Here is a 17,145-nt window from a genome sequence, read left to right on the forward strand (position 1 = left end):
AAATTTAAGTGAAAAAAAGTTTTTAGTTTTTCCTATTCGGTTTTGAAACGGAAAAACCAAAGAACGAACCATACACGGATTAAACATAAACTTCTCCTCGTATTTTTCTAAATAATTTTTTTATAAAAGTAATCATCATGCATAGGTGATATATGATATATATATCATATATCACCTATACAGCACCTTTGGGAATGTAGTGTCTTGATCAAGGACACAACAACATTTCTTAACGAGCGTGGGGCTCAAACCTGTGTAACTCGAGGTGACATGAGTGGGGGGCGAACGCACTAACCACCGCCACAGTCACCCCTGCCGTGCGGGCCGGATGAGAATGTATACGTTTTTAGATGTAAACCTATAATCCACCACCCCGTTAGCAGGTGCCACTTGATTGACGTATATTTGAGACACCTCAATAATATAATACATTAACCGTGCTTTACGTGAACCTCATCATGACACAAGAGAGGACGGTAGGACTGCAATTTCCCGTGTTCAGTGAATGCAACAGAGGCAAGTCACCAGACCAATCAGAGAGTTGCATGGAAATACACGTGTGCTTGTGTCATTCAAGCTCGGCTCTGTGTGTGTGTGGCGATAGCGCATTTAGTGTGATAGAGAGAGAGGGGGAGAGGGAGAGAGAAAGAGGGAGAGAGGGAGAGAGAGGGACCGGTGCTAGCGGGGACCGTGATGTTAGCATCTGGTTAGCTAGCTGCACTAACGGACATAAGGAGCTGTTTCCACAACAAGCTGGAGGAGAGTCCTCCCCTGTCAGACTGAGGAGCTCAGGTGAGCTAAAGGACTCTCTGAGTGTTTAGAACGGTTTTGTCACAAATTATTCAAAAGATTATTTCCGCTGCACACCTTCATATGATCATTATAGTTATACAAACAATAAGAGAATACATGAAAAACAGGTATGAAATACTATATGGCAAGAATAGAGTTTAAATCTTCCTATTCCAATCCTAAAAAACTATTTTCCATCTTCTCCACCCTCTTGGACCCTCCAAAAGCTCCTCCCCCCTCCTCACTTCTGTCAAGCGACTTTGTTACCCACTTTGAAAAAAAGGTTGATGATATTCGCTCTTCTTTTTCTGACTCACCTTTACTCACCGCTGGGTCACCAGACCCTCCTTCCACCAACACACTTACCTCCTTTTCCCCTCTCTCTCCAAGTGAGGTTCTTACCCTCATTACCTCTGCCCGCCCTACCACCTGTCCTCTGGACCCTATCCCTTCAAACCTCCTTCAGACTATCGCTCCTGATATTCTACCGTTTCTCACCCATTTCATCAACACTTCTCTAACTTCTGGTCACTTTCCAAACAGTCTCAAGGAGGCAAGAGTAAACCCTCTCCTAAAGAAACCCACTCTCAACCCGTCTGATGTTATAAACTACAGGCCTGTCTCTCTCCTCCCGTTCCTGTCTAAATCACTTGAACGCGCTGTCTTTAAACAACTCTCCTGTTATCTCAATCAGTACAACCTTCTGGATCCACACCAGTCTGGTTTCAAGGCAGGTCACTCCACAGAAACTGCTCTCATTGCTGTCACGGAGGAACTGCACACTGCCAAAACTGCATCCCTCTCCTCTGTCATCATCCTATTGGACCTGTCTGCTGCATTCGACACGGTGAATCATCAGATCCTCCTTCGCACTCTCCAAAAACTTGGAGTTTCAGGCTCTGCACTTTCCCTCCTCACCTCATACCTGAAAGACCGTACCTACAGGGTGACTTGGAGAGGGTCTGAGTCCGACCCTTGTCAATTAACTACGGGGGTCCCTCAGGGCTCTGTTCTTGGTCCCCTCCTCTTCTCCCTGTACACAAACTCGCTCGGATCAGTCATTAGCCCGCATGGTTTTTCTTACCACTGCTACGCTGACGACACCCAATTAATTCTGTCCTTTCCCCGCTCAGAGACCCAGGTCGTTGCACGCATCTCTGCTTGTCTAGCTGACATCTCTCAGTGGATGTCTGCTCACCACCTCAAGCTCAACCTTGACAAGACTGAGCTGCTCTTCCTTCCGGGAAAAGATTGTCCCACTCTTGACCTAACAATCAACATCGGCACCTCAGTTGTTTCCCCGACTCAGACTGCAAGGAATCTGGGTGTGACCCTAGATAACAACCTGTCCTTCACTGCAAACTTCGCTGCTACAACCCGTTGCTGCAGATACACGCTTTACAACATCAGGAAGATACGTCCCCAGCTGACTCAGAAAGCGACTCAGGTTCTGGTCCAGGCTCTCGTCATCTCACGCCTAGACTACTGCAACTCCCTCCTGGCTGGTCTACCTGCATGTGCCATCCGACCTCTGCAGCTCATCCAGAATGCAGCGGCTCGTCTGGTCTTCAACCTTCCTAAATTCTCTCACACCACTCCGCTCCTCCGCTCCCTTCACTGGCTTCCGGTAACTGCTAGAATCCACTTCAAGACACTGGTACTTGCTTACCATGCTGCGAATGGATCTGGCCCTTCCTACATCCAGGACATGGTTAAACCGTACACCCCAGCGCGTGCACTACGCTCTGCATCAGCCAAACGACTCGCTGCGCCCTCGCTGCGAGGGGGACCCAAGTTCCCATCGGCGAAAACACGTGGGTTTGCTGTCCTGGCTCCAAGATGGTGGAATGAGCTCCCCATTGACATCAGGACGGCAGATAGCTTGCACATCTTCCGGCGCAAACTGAAAACTCATCTCTTTCGACTCCACTTCGAGCGTTAGAACTATTAACGAAGCACTTATATACTAATAAAGGACTGGCTTACCTAAAGCCAGTTGAGTAGCACTTGAAATGTTTGGCTCTATGAAACCTGATGTACTTATATGATTCTGTTTTCTTCAAGGTTGTGTCTTCCTGGTCGAATGTACTTATTGTAAGTCGCTTTGGATAAAAGCGTCAGCTAAATGCAATGTAATGTGATGTAATGTAAAAGGGGAGTGGTTTGTAAAATATCCATAAAGAAAAAGAAAATCTGTGTATAGTTCTGTTTCATCTGGGTGTTGAGAGAGGTATCCATAGATCTCTTCATGTTGCTCTCAAAGTGCACCAGATTGATGCTTTCAACTTCAATATTTAAAAAAAATCTTCCCGGGGAAGCATCCCCCCGGACCCCCCTAGAGGAGGTGAGGACCGTCCTAGAGGAGGTGAGGTCCGCCCTCCACTCATAAAAAATAGCACTTTACCCCTGCCTTTATGCTGTGAGCTGATTATGGAGCCTTCATTGTAACAGTAATTCAGATGCAATTAGCCTATATAAAAGGCCTCAAATTGGTCTGGGCCGTCTTTTTCACTCAATTCTGCAATAGGTAGATCTCGCCTTTCACCTAGGCCGAGGTCGGTGATCTTGGGCTTGAAAAGGTTGGTGACCACTGCATTAAAGCAATGATAGACCACTTAAGAGAAAAACATTAAATTGAACTTACATCATCCAATCATAAAATATATTGTGTCAAATCAAAAACAACTGCAGAACTGCCTATTAGGTTACAAAATGTGCTTTGTGACAAAGTTTGGCCTTTCCTCTTTGTGTGAGGAAAAAGCCATTGGCTGCGTCCCTGTTTGCTCAGCAGAAAGACCTTTTCTACTGCACTCAATGGCATTGACAGGCCAACGTCTCAATCGATGAAGCCACGGAAAGACCTTTGCAGAGCGAGCCCAGACCAAAGGGCTGTGTGGGTTAATTGTAATTGCATGGGACAGCGTCTGTAACACATGCCCTGAGCTAGGGAGCTCAACTGGCCAGAGGGGCACTGGTCTGAGAAAACATTCAATCTACGACAGCGGTTAACTTCCCAGGAGGAGATGGTGAACCAGCCTTTTTGCGCTTTGATTCTTAGATCTAAAAACGTCATAGTAGCACTCTACTCGTCTGTATAATGTACAGATATGGTTTTAAAATGATGTTTGATACAGGTCCTTGCTTTACATTTTGATGGACATTTTAGTTACGGTTCAGAGGCATATGAGAGAAGAGGAATGCTATACAATTTCGTAAGCAGAAGGACTGTGAATGGATCCTGACAGGATCAAGAGAGACGCGTGAATAAATGGTAGCATGCCCGGCGAGTGAAAAAAAGGAAAATCTTCAAAGTCGGCTTCTTTCCTGTTCCTAGCCACCCCTGGAGATCAGATCAACTACTATCCTAAAACCTAATGAACTAGTAAACACTGGAATTAAATGAATATTACATGAGGTTTTATTAACGGCAGCCAGCAGACTCCAAAAATAATGAAGGCGAGGAGCGGAAGCGGGAGGAGACAGTTACCGGAGCTTCTTCTTCTCTGTGTTTACTCAGCATCTGCCTGCCAGAGGAGGAGGCGTTTGATCACTCTTCGGCTGGGTTCTCCTCTCCGCTGCGTGGCGGCAGAAGCCCGGGGAGGCCGCCGTGCACCACCAGGGCCGGCTCATTTGCAACACAAATGAACTGAGCTAGTTGTACACGTGCGGGGAGACGGGGGAGCTGCGCACACGGTGCAATGTTTGCAAAATATTGAAATAATTAATCTCATTGAGCCTGTGAAATACCATCAGTGTTGCAAAAGAGGATTTGAGCACGGGCTGGGGATGAGACGGATGATGATAGCAATGGGCTGGATAGACGCAGATGTTTAGATTAAGCTTTTTCATTATTCCTTTATCACACAGGTTCTTCAAGTGTATTTTTGGTAATTGAATAAATTGGAGCATGAAATAGATTCGGATTTGGGGCACAACAACAGGATTGCCTGTGAGGCAGTCTCTTTCCCATTCATGAAACAATGCATGCAGATATTATGCTATCAGGTAAATTGTGCATTGCGTATGTGGTGTGGAAATAACAGGAGAATCAATGACGGTTACAAAATTCCTAGAACATAAAATCTGCACATATAAGCCCCTGAAATAGTCTTAAACTAATAGTGGATTTAAAATGGATTCCAGATTGTTTAATGTTAACTGATTGAATCACAATATAGCTTTGTTGGATTGTTTCAAAACGTTTGTTTAGTTGTGTCCTGTGTACTCCACTGCACTGAATAACAGGGATTTAGCTAATATAGTCCACCTCTTGACCTTCCAAAGGTCTGACCTTTTAAGCCTCTCTAATCAATACATCAAAAGTAAAACAAGAATGATGATGATGATGATGCTGTGAATTACCTTTAGGGGGAGAGAGTCTTAGCTTTCAATTAGCAACTCCACTGAGCATCAAGGCCAGAGGAGGATTTGTGGAGTAACACACTCCACTTCTGACGGTGAGCTGCTACAGCAAAGGCAGGCAAATGTAACCCCTCAACGTGTTAAATAGTTACTGTCATTGACAAATAGCATCACACATAAAGGCATATGGTTGAAAGCGAAGCACTATCCATGTGCATGTGTCGTTTCTCTTCCCTCTCTTGGCTATTTAAAAGCAAGATGACATCAGACATCTGTTAGGGAGTGGGAAAAAAAGAAGGAAAAAGACCTCGTAGGGTATAAGCTTCAAACGCACAGACAAGTGCCGCCACATGCACTTTCACAAAGAAACACAAGGACACACACACAGAAGAGCAGAGTGCCACATTTATGGCTCTCAGCAGCCTTCTCCTTAGTGCATTAGAGTGCAGAGAGTTAAGGACTTGGGGCGCAGTTGGAAGTGGCTCCTTATGCCGAACTGAAATGTAGTTTTTCTTTGAGGACACTATGCCTACTGTAAACCAACTGCTAAATGGTTGAGGGTCACACCACACACACAAATAAACGTGCACACACGGGTCTTCAGCCTTTGAGGGAATCAGTCTCGCTCCATTTGCATGAAAAGAGCCCAGATGTCAGCGCTCAGTATACCTTTCTCTTCCTGTTTCACTGCTGAGAATACAGTATGTAGCATAAATCTCACTGGATGACCTCACGAGTGTCCAGAGGTGGAAGAAGTACTCAGATATTGTACTTAAAGTGGACCTATCATGCTATATTTGAATAATATATTGTAGGGCCATACCTATATAAAACTGTCTGTGAAGTTTTTTTTTTCAAAATACCAAACAGATCATGCATTTTAGCCATGCCTCATTTCGCTCTATTTGCTCTATTCCAGCCCTGTTTTTGCAAGGGCTGATTCTGTGACAAATGAGCTGCAGCTGACCACACCCTGCAAAGGAGGGTGGCGAGGCACGAGCGTCATGTTACCATGCTGTTACCATGCCACGGCAACCTCTCATTCCCCTGATAGGTGGAGAGTTGCCCATATAGGCGGAGCTCCTTGTTCCTGACGTCAGAGATATTTCAAATCTGTATCAGATCCGTTTTTAGAGATTTGGGTATGGAGGAAAAGAGAGAAGGTGTGTTTTCTGACACTTGTGCGGCTTTCACACCAGCGCTTTTCCCTTTCTAGCTCCGAGCGGGAGCTTTTCTGGTTCAGCTCCGGTTTCCCTTTTCTGCTCCCGCTCTGTTCACACCGCCCAGAGCCCGACTGGGTGCTGCCGCTGCTGCGTCATGACATCACCGTTTACATCGCTGATTTGCTCCCCAACGGCGTTACGGCGCTCACAACAACAACAACTGCGTCGGTTCGATGATCGTGTTGCTTTTAATCACACGAAGCCAGAATAAATTGAATAACGACTTATCCAACCTTATACTTTGCTCCAGAGTGCCGTGGTTCATTGTTTATTAATGTGTTTCTGCGGCATTTACCGACCGCTGCAGTGTTGGCTGCTCTTCCACGGGAGTTTATTCTCCCGTTAGCTCCCGGTTAGCTCACACTGCAGCGGCCGCTCTAAAGTATTCACTGTCCAACTCACACAAGCAGCTGATACATATCCCCAGTTCCCCTTAGCCTAAGTGAATGTGTGTCAGTCTGAATTGACGCTGTTTGGCATCACAACGCTGTTATGAAAGTTTCTCTGGTATAAAATGGGTGATGTTAGCATAGCAACCGAAGCTAAACTGACTACTTGCTATTGCTATCCTATTGTGGCATAAACCGTTTTCTACAGGCACATTTTACCGGCGTATTTTTATTATGATTCTACTTGTGATAGTCGGACACGACAACCTGTGCAGCCCATGTATTGATTCCATCCGATAGCTGCTATAATACAAAACAAAACGTCTGCCTCTCTCCACAATGATCAATAACAATGAACGGATGGTCAAAGTAAGGTACAAATAAACAGAATCACACGAAGCCTGGTTAGTGTTGCCTGACTTTATAAAGTGTGTTTATAAGCACTACTGCTTGTAGGCAGGCATGACAGTCGACCCATGTTCAGGGGAGGTGGGTTTAGTTTCCTGCACGCCTCGACGTAAGGGAGACGTAAGCGACGCCACCTCTTAGCTCCGAAGCTCTTGCTCTAGACCGACAATTTTTTGGAGCTGGAAGTGAACCGGATTCCGGAGCTAAGAGGCGGCGCCGCTGCGGTGTGAACAGGAAAAACCGGCGCTTTTCAGGCTCCAGCTCCGAGCCGGAGCTGAAAAAGCGCTGGTGTGAAAGGGGCATTGGTGAGTTCCCTGACACACCGGGGCCACATATTCATGTATAAAAGACGTACAAAAGTGCATTTTGCATGATAGGTCCCCTTTAAGTAAAAGTAGAAGTACCAGAGTGTAGAAATACTCAGTTACAACTAAAAGTACTGTCTTCAAAATGTTACTCAGGAAGAAGTAAAAAAAGTGCATTTTGCATAATAGGTCCCCTTTAAAGGTAACCTATTATGCAAAATGCACTTTTTGATGTCTTTTGTACATACATATGTGTCCCCGGTGTGGAAGGAGACTCACAAAGTGTCAGAAAATACAGGAGACTGTCTAAACAGAAACTCAAAAATAAAAATAAAAATATATATAAAATACATATAATGGCACTGTTCTAGCAGTAAACACTGAAGAAAGAACATGTCAAGCGATGTGCTGCATCAGAAACAATGTGCGACGTGTTTGAAAGTAATATGGTCTGTGTTCACATTAGCAAGCATCGCTAACACTCAGAGCTAACCTGTAAAGAAGCCGGATATAAAAGGTACTGTCCTTGTTGTAAACCCGCAAGAGAAAAAGTGTTTGAGCTCCATACTGTTTCAGAAATAATGCTTGATGTGGTATTATGTGGAACATAATATGTTTAATTAATCAAGGCAGCGTTTAGCTGAGTTTCTGCGTTTAGCCGAGTTTCTGTTTAGACAGTCTCACGCTCCAAAGGGGCGTGGCGAGCTGCAGCTCAATTACATTTAAAGGGCCAGACCCAGAATCAGCACCTTTGTAACAGGGCTTAAATAGAAGGATATGAGGCATGCTACAATGGGTGATCTGTTTGGTATGTTGAGCAAAACACTTCAGAGACATATTTTGTAAAGATATGGCACTATAATATATTGTTCAAATATAGCATAATAGTTTACCTTTACGTACAGTACTTATAGTTACTTTACACCACTGCAAGTGTCCCTTGCACCAGCAACCTCTTACCAAACCTTTACATAGACTTTTTCACACCCATCTCAGGGCAGCAGCATTAGCAGCAGTGGCAGCTTGCCTCGGGGTCGGGGACATTAGCCTGATGCTTATCTGGCTACACAGCCCATCGCTAGCTACCAGTTCTCTCTCTCTACCACTCCCTGTTTCGTTCATCCTCTCTCGCTCTCTGTCTGTTGCTGAGATATGATTTGGTGAGAGGAGTCGAGCATATCGATTCAGCCTCCGCCGCTGTCCCTCTCTCACTATTTATCCCCTTTTTCACTGCGCTGCGACCATTCCAACTCTCTCCACTGTATCTCTCGCTCTCTATCCACTTCTTCTTCTTTTCTCTCTCTGGCGTACCGTCATAAAAACTCCTCTCTTAGACGCTCATGCAATAAACCAGGACCTCCCGTCTTCCTGCGCACATCTCCCCTGGCGAGGACAAAACCAATAAAGAGCCGGCTTGATTACAGCTGCTGAGCGCCAACACCCAGGTACAACACAATGGGGCTGAGGGTGGGCTGAGTGTGGGCAAGGTGTGATAGGATGTCGGGGTGAGAGGGGGTGGAGGTTGCCTAAGAACTACTGAAGAGACAGTTTGAATCTCAGTCTGACTCCCACACCTAAACCCTCAAGACGCTCCTTGATAGTACTCGCAGAGATAACCAACAAAAAGAGGTGATGGTAGCCTAGAGGCCAGCTGGCATCATGTGGGCATTTAACTCCCAGTAGCACCAGTAGAGGAGCTCAGTCAGCTGGACTTTTCATCTGTTAATGTGTAACTGTAGGAATGTAAAGCAGGGCATGGAAAACAAAATGTACACTCATTCAATTGAACCTGCATTAAGAAGGATTTAGAAACAGGGATAGGTAGATGTTATACTACAATGTGGCCAATGATATATCAACACAAGTGTGACGAGCCAAGGTGAGGACTGCTGTGGATCCATGTCCTTGACTCTTGCTTCTAAGTCTTTTCCTTATTTTCCACGTTTCCTTTCCCCCAGTTCTGTCACAGAAACATGAATCTGGGGCTCCTGGGGTTCAGAGTCCCACAAGCTGCAGCCTGCTACGTCTGCCTCGTCTACTGCTCTGTCACCATGGTGACAGATGACTCCCGTTACTTTCTGTTGTCCTCTCGCCGGTTTCCTTTCTTTTCCTCTCTACTGAGCTCCCCTCACCTCACATCCACAATGCTTGCCAACAATGAAACACAGGTTGACAGGGGGTTGCAAGAGAAGTTGTCAGAGGTACCAGCCAATACAAATAAAAGATAATTAGCTGCTTCAAATGACCAGGACCAATACGTTTACGATAATTTAACGGATACAAGCGGCCGAGATGGGTTTTCTCCGCAGGGTGGCTGGTGTCTCCCTTAGGGATAAGGTGAGAAGTTCGGTCATCAGGGAGGGACTCGGAGTTGAGCCGCTCCTCCTTCGCGTCGAAAGGAGCCAGTTGAGGTGGTTCGGGCACCTAGTTAGGATGCCACCTGGGCGCCTCCCTAGGGAGGTGTTCCAGGCACGTCCAGCTGGGAAGAGACCAAGGGGTAGACCTAGGACCAGGTGGAGGGATTATATCTCTTCGCTGGCCTGGGAGCGCCTTGGGATCCCCCAGTCAGAGCTGGTTGATGTCGCCAGGGAAAAGAAAGTTTGGGGCTCTCTGCTGGAACTGCTACCCCCGCGACCCGATCACGGATAAGCGGGAGAAGATGGATGGATGGATGGATAATTTCACATTTTTGTGTTCTTAACCTGTAATGTATTGTATTGACACCTGAGGGTGAGAAAGGCTTAGATGTGTAGAGCAAATGTTGAATGCATATTCCATAGCTCTCACCTTACAAAAACCAACATTACTGTTGTAACACAACAAAAACAGAACAGTTCTGACTATTCAAAAGAACATCAAAAACGTTTTTATTATTGCAAATTGCCATTGTGTTTTCCTCCTCTATCGGCGTGTGTAGCGCTTGTTTAGTCAATGAAAGCAATTTGGCCTCATATTTATGTGCTCCAATTTCATTATAAGAAAACAATATGATAATGTAAATATCCCATTGTGGAGAGATAATTTATGTATGACTGTATGCTACATCACATGCATGGAGGACTGAATGTGAAAGTTTACTTCAGTTACTTAAACCCAATATAGCCATGTCAATGTGTCGTTTGGAATTCATTGTGATGGCATAGTGTAATGAAACACATAAGATATATATTTTGATAGCCACTGGTGCTATTTGTGCTTCTGCCAATGTTCTGTTTGTGTTGTGCACTTTTGTTTGTATGATTATTTAGAATATGGTTTGGGTGCAAAATGTGCAGGACTAATAATTGATTTCAGGCAGACCTGAATTGAAACAGAAGAGTATGGAAACATATAATCAGACATGTCTAAGTAATGTCCAGACCGGAGGTGTCCTGTAATAAGTACAGCATTAGCTGTAAATATTATTACAGCCTTTTAATATGTCTAATAACCACTACAATTCAGGATGTATTCATTAGGAGGAATAATGAAATTGCAACTTTGCTAAGCTGCCTTTCAACATCACAGGAGGTTGGTTTCATGACCAGGACTCAAAATGTGTGCTATGTAAACTCTGCTAGCAAATAGCTTAAAAACACAGGGTGTTTCTCAATGTCGAGGACGCTTCCTTGGTAGGACATGGCTTCCGAGTCAGGTTCTTCAGAAGCGAGGCAAGAATCCTTCCTAGCCTCGGAAAACGAAGAATGGTGGAACAGGCTAACAGGTGTGCGTCATATGCGAGACCCCCGCCTTAAATGGAGCGCGATTTCCGCCAAAGATTTTGGAAATTGGTCCGTGCGCAAAGCATTGTGGGGATTTTAAGACCGCGGAGGATGCACGTGTGCAGCCTTGAAATTTCCCGGAACGAAGGACGCCGGCCTCGGTAGAATTCCAAGGATCCTGGACATTGGAACAGTCCTTCGGCGGGACTCGATGACGTAGCATCCTTGAAATAGTGGCTCTGGAGGAGCCTTCCTCGACATTGAGAAACACCCACACATTGTTTAACTAGCTTGATCTAGTGCGGGGAAAGAAAAATAAGCTTGCTATGCAATCACGAGAAGCAACTCTACAACACTAAAACTCAGTTTGAGCTGTTGGTTAGAAGATGATCTCCCCCCTCCCTTAAGAAGTTGTTTTTGGTCCCATCCATGAATTGGCTTTACAGCACTGTGTAACCTTTTCTGTACTATATGTGGATTGAAATACTCTGCAGTCTGTAACCAGCAGATTTCAAATGTAGTTTAAATTACATGTGTAATTGTTAGACGAGAGTATGCACTATAGTGCAGATATTGCATGCTATATACTGATACTAGATGTGGAAACAAGTTAGTTTTCCTCCAGCCTGTGAGTGTACACACTTTACCACATATGCTTTTTAAAATGGGGAATTGCACAGCTGCAAATAAGATGTCACTGCAGACCAACGATATATAAGACAGTGGGATAAAGTAAACAGCTTTGAGGATGACTCACTAAAATTACACCCAAGATCGTGCTACCTGTTTGGAATCATTAAACAGCAGCAATATGGGTTTTCATTTGCCGGATTTGTAACAGTGTGCTGCTTTCAGTACATTGCATCTATGCAGAAAATCCAATGCAGCTATTCATATCCCCACTTATAGCATCACACACTTTGCAAAAGGCTCATCTGGGAAAAGCCTATGACGTGTACAACAAACTCGATAACGTCCCTGCTATCGCTTCATACATAAGTCCAACAACAGACACACTTTGGTCGCAGGCATTTCAGGGAAGCAAGCACAAAGAGCTGGCATAAGGTTGGGTGGGGGTTCGGGGTTGTGTGTATGTGTGTGTACTATAAGAGTGAAGGGGGGCTGAGTATGGTTGCAGTTTAAATGTAGTGACCACTCAATTCAAACCCATTCAGGCCTTCTAAGAACAGATCCCCACACCCCATTAGGACCTCTCCTGACGCACACATGCATAAAACATGGCAGCTGGATCTAAAAGCATACAGCCCATTAGCAGGCCTGGGCAAGAAAGAGAGAGACACAGAGAGACAGAGAGAGACTCATACAAAAACAGCCTTGATCGAATGGATGGCCAAGCTTCTAGCACACTGCTGGTTTGTAGAGAGTTGGATTGTTGACTTTTTACCAGTGAGTACAGACCCAGAAATGATAAAGCTGCATTGAAAATGATAGCACATGTATTACTAGTTAGCTGTCAACTATTTATAACAATATGGTCATTTAGCAGTCCAGTCATTGACTACAATTCAGAGACAGGGAAGAAGGACAAAAAATGGCTAGTGATGGATAATAAGTTCACTTTAATCAGTCAGATGTGATGATTGCTGGATCACAGTTTCCAGGCACAGAGCCCCCTGTTCAGCCCTTCCAGTGGCTGAGTGTTCTGGCCATGTAATGTGAGGTGGCAGAGAGCCCAGCAATGCTGTAAATTATTTCTGACGGTAGGTTGGGGGACAAGAGAAAAAGACTTGCAGTCCCCGGAGACAGACAGTGCATGGTGTGGAGATATGGGGCCTGCTCCTATATCAAGAAATGAAGGGAGGCCTGCGTGTTCTCCCGGCCCTGCAGGAACGCCGGTCTGTTTTGCAAGTTTGAAGCCATTCTGCAGTCTGCAAAATGTGTCTAACAGCCATGCCTGGCCATATGACCGGGGGCCTCTCTGCGGGGGAACGGAGCATTTAGCAGACTAATCATAATATGCTCCAATGCATAAGTGAGATCTAACTTCTGTCTCTCTCCCTACTCACTTACTCTCTCCCTCTCTACCTCTCTCTCTTTCTATCTCTACACACAACACAAGCAATTTTCTACAGCAAATGTAAAATTACAGGAAGCTTGTATTACAGTAACACTGCCGCTAAAAGGCTAGTCAAATGCTATTCGTGAGATAATAATAATGATTATATTCTAAGTATGAGGTTTCTTTATTCAGTGGTAATTTTGTTTATGCAACGCATGGTAGTTTATGGTTTTCTGCAGAGACAACATTTTACCACATACCTCTAACTTGTCATGTTAGGAATACTGTGTTTCTTTTATTATCTTTTCTTTTTAATGACTGTTTTTATATGCCTTTGTCTGAATGTCTTTCATTTTTGTAAAGCACCTTGAATTGCCTTGTGTTGAAAGGTGCTATATAAATGAACTTGCCTTGCCTTGCCTTTCCCTTACTCATAAGGTAGACTACTCAAAAAACACAATGGCCTGTGTAGGTGTTTGACTGTATGTGCAGGTGTGTTGGGGAGGTTGGCGTTTCCACTAAATTCGAGCTTTGGACTTATCATTTTTGTTGCACATACACCCTCTCCTCTCAGGCACAGCAGAGACAGTATAGCACACATGCTGCAGCAGCGGTGCACTGGGCCGCACGCGCAAACTGGCATACACGGCTACGCGCACAGCACAGTCACACCTCGGCATGGTCACATACCTAAACGGTTCATTTTATCCCCCCCCCCCCACCCCGCGGTAGGCTGCGTGTGCCGCGGCAGCATCGCTGATCGGCCCCATCATACATCCAGGAAATATCTGCAGCGAGCAGCGGCACTGTGCTGTAGGTTGTTATTACGAAGGCTGGCTGCCGATCGATAAACGCAACACCCCCCCCCCCCCCCCCCCCCCCCCCCCCCCCCAATACTCGTTTGACATACCAACGGGGAAGCCCTTGCTCATAAATCAGGGCATTTCTTTACAAAGGAATCACTCACCCGATGTTGCTCAAAGCCTGCTCGAACAGCTCCGTCTGCAAGATGTTCTGAGGTGCGGAGACAGCCCCGTTGAAATGTGATAAAACCGAGCTACAGAACTGACGCAATGTCTCGAACTGCATTTTCCCCCTCCGTTCGCTTTTATCCTCAGTAAATGATCACTCTTTTTCTTTTCACCAACAATACATCCCAAAGCCTGCGCTCTCTTCGGACGCCCCCCTCCACACATATACCTCCTCAGTATTTTTGATATTATTATTATCTTCCCGGGGGGCGCATTAAACGCAGAAAAACCTATCAAGTTCCATATTTCTCCGGCCGCTCCTGGTAAAAAGTGTCCTCAGATGAGCCGCATTCCAGGCGGGAGGCTTCGGTCATAATGCTTCGGACTTGAAGCGAGAAAAATAAGGTGGTGCCGGTAACGAGCCTTTTCTTCTTCTCGCCGTGGCAAAAATCTCTTCTCGGTGTGCAGGAAGAGGCGAAGGAGCGCCCAGAGGAGAGAATGAGCGGAGAAGCATCCTACACGGCGGCCAGCAGCGGCAGCAGCAGCATCCCTTACCGGCGCATCAGCTGCTGCCTCACATTCAACTCATATTTCCCGTCGCCTATGAAGAGCACACACCCGCGCTAACACACACGCGCGCGCACACACTACGCGGCTGATGTGCGCACTCTTTGCCATCATCTCTCCATCCTTTTTCATATTCTGTTTGATAAAGCACAGTGATACAGGGGAGAGAGGGTTATCCCTTTATATTCCATATCGGCTCCTCATCAGTAACAGCAGATGACAGTCCTAATACCTCTGAAAGGTTGAGTGTCTGCCTGTGAGGAAAGGGCACACATAAGGGGCTTTTCCCAAAGGGGTTACTTATTTTCATTTTGTTCAGTCAGTTGTTTTTCATGTAGCCTAACTTTAAAAGTGTCAAAATTAGTTGAAAAATGTGCAGTGAGGTTGAAGAGGTTCCTTAAAGCTGCTGATGCAAATAATGTTGATGAAGTATTTTTACAGGACAATCAATAGATGTGGTACTTGAACATGGAGCTATTAGCTTTCTGATGGGTTCCTATAAATGAGTTCTGATAAGAATACACTTCCTGAGCCGGAACATGTCTCTGTGTTAGATGTTCAATATGGTCCTGAGGGATAAAATATACGAACCAACAGAATACTTGGCTATTCAGCAATTAGTTAGTTAGTTACTAAATAATGCAGACTTTATTTAAGGATTATGACAACTGTATAGAATGAAGATAGAAGAGTGATAACGTTATCAGTGTGTTGATATTGACTCAATAAAACTCATGTGTTTAAACTAAATCAGCTACAATGCTTGGTTCTTGTGTAAGTTATAGTTGCCAAATTCCCCATTCTCAGGTTAATCGCTTCCCTACAAAAACAAGCACCTGGTAGAGCAAATGTTCAAGCATGCTGAAAACCTTTGCATGACACATTGCATCAATTTGACTATAACACATTTTGGCTATAACAATATTAAAATAAGACCCAGCATGAAATAAGCCCAACATAAAAGTAAAAACTAAACATTACCCAACTGTCCTGCGCTACTTCACTTACTGAAGTTCTACACATACAGTTTCACAATGAAAAGGGGAATCACGGTATAATGGGCATGTTGTGTTCACTTGTGATTTACTCAATATTGAGTTAAAAAGGATTTGTTTTAAGTCTTTCTCGGTGTCTGAGCGCTCAAGTTGCTTGCACACTGGACTCCATGTGTTGTAAGGTTAACACATGTTTGTAAGCCAAACCAGAAATGAGATGAATGGCAAAGGGATGTTTATTGGCTTTTGGACTTTAGGAGATGATCAACTTTGGCAAACAACATTTGACATACTACAGGGTTTGTTCAACACGATAATGTTCTATATTCATTTTGAAGCATTAATGCAATAGCCAGAAGCTTAAAAATGCTTGTGTGAGGTATTTACTGACCTATCTAAACTCTCATGCAGGAAAATACGTATATTTTAAGTTTGCTGTTACCACAGACCTTATATCAGGTGTGACAAACCCCATTCAAAAAACCTACTGAAAGACGAAGGAACTGCAAGTTACAAAATGCTAACACATTCCCGGGCTCAATCGTGCAGCACTCTATTGCAAAGTTTAGATTCTGCAAAATCATCATCCCATGTCAGTAAACATGATAGTAAATTATAGGAATAATCATGAAAATCCAATCCCAGTGTAATCATTGTTGTTTCATCAGCCTCACCCAACACTGCAGCTGTCCCAGCATATCTGTGTGTTCATTCAAATGACACCTTAGAGACCAAGATAAATTAGAAGCCTTCCCCAAGTTATTTCCTCTTATAAATAGACTGTCAGCTTTTTCCCCTCCTTTCTGTAGCAGAACAGATCCAGGAGTTAATTTAAACATTCTTTAAGATGAATGGAAGTGGGTTTTGGTGCTTATGCAGTGGGAGTTCTATTTATGGACTCTCTGCTATCCATCATCAGCATTTTCCCGTAAATATTTCGACAGCCAGTTTCTTGTTCAGTTTCTTGTTGTGTAGGCAATGCCAAAGCAAGCTCCTCGGTATTACCTCCACCTCTCCAGCCATGTAATCAATTAATATACAATGGCAAGGGCCTGGACTGGAACAGAAAGTGACTGGTTGCCTGAATGCTTGGAGCAGTCTGATCTATAGTCGGTCTGATCATCCATTAAAACGACCTTAAAGCAGCCAGCCATTTGCGGAGAGACGGTGGATATGTACTCCAGTTGCACAGAGACACAAAATGCTGTTTCCCTGCATCATTCTTAAATGTTTATAGAAGTGTAGCCTTGATTACAATTCGCAGTCACAGAACATATGCAATAAAGATGCTCTGCTCTTTATTGTGCTGCTGTGCGGTGTGTTCTAAGTATAGAAACATAACGGTTGAAGGATAACATAGGAACACAGGAGTAATGTGTGTGATATGTCTACATTAGATTTATATCAAACAT

General features: G+C 44.6%; 1 protein-coding gene across 39 annotated transcripts in view; it reads right to left on the reverse strand.

Annotated features, from left to right (window-relative positions):
* Positions 1-17,145, reverse strand: part of rims2a (regulating synaptic membrane exocytosis 2a) — a 172,623-nt gene that overhangs the window by 96,951 nt on the left and 58,527 nt on the right. For 4 of the 39 annotated variants that reach the window (XM_034229102.1, XM_034229131.1, XM_034229125.1 and 1 more), the window contains exon 1: positions 14,168-14,750. The exons of the other annotated variants lie outside the window; for them this stretch is intronic. In XM_034229102.1, the coding sequence (XP_034084993.1) occupies positions 14,168-14,289 (122 nt within the window). In that variant the 5' untranslated portion in view covers positions 14,290-14,750. Of the gene's footprint in view, positions 1-14,167; positions 14,751-17,145 lie in introns of those variants that run through there. 39 annotated transcript variants of the gene reach the window in all.

This window comes from Gymnodraco acuticeps, unplaced genomic scaffold, assembly GCF_902827175.1.
Source record: "Gymnodraco acuticeps unplaced genomic scaffold, fGymAcu1.1, whole genome shotgun sequence".
In the NCBI taxonomy this organism is placed as follows: Eukaryota; Metazoa; Chordata; class Actinopteri; order Perciformes; family Bathydraconidae; genus Gymnodraco; species Gymnodraco acuticeps.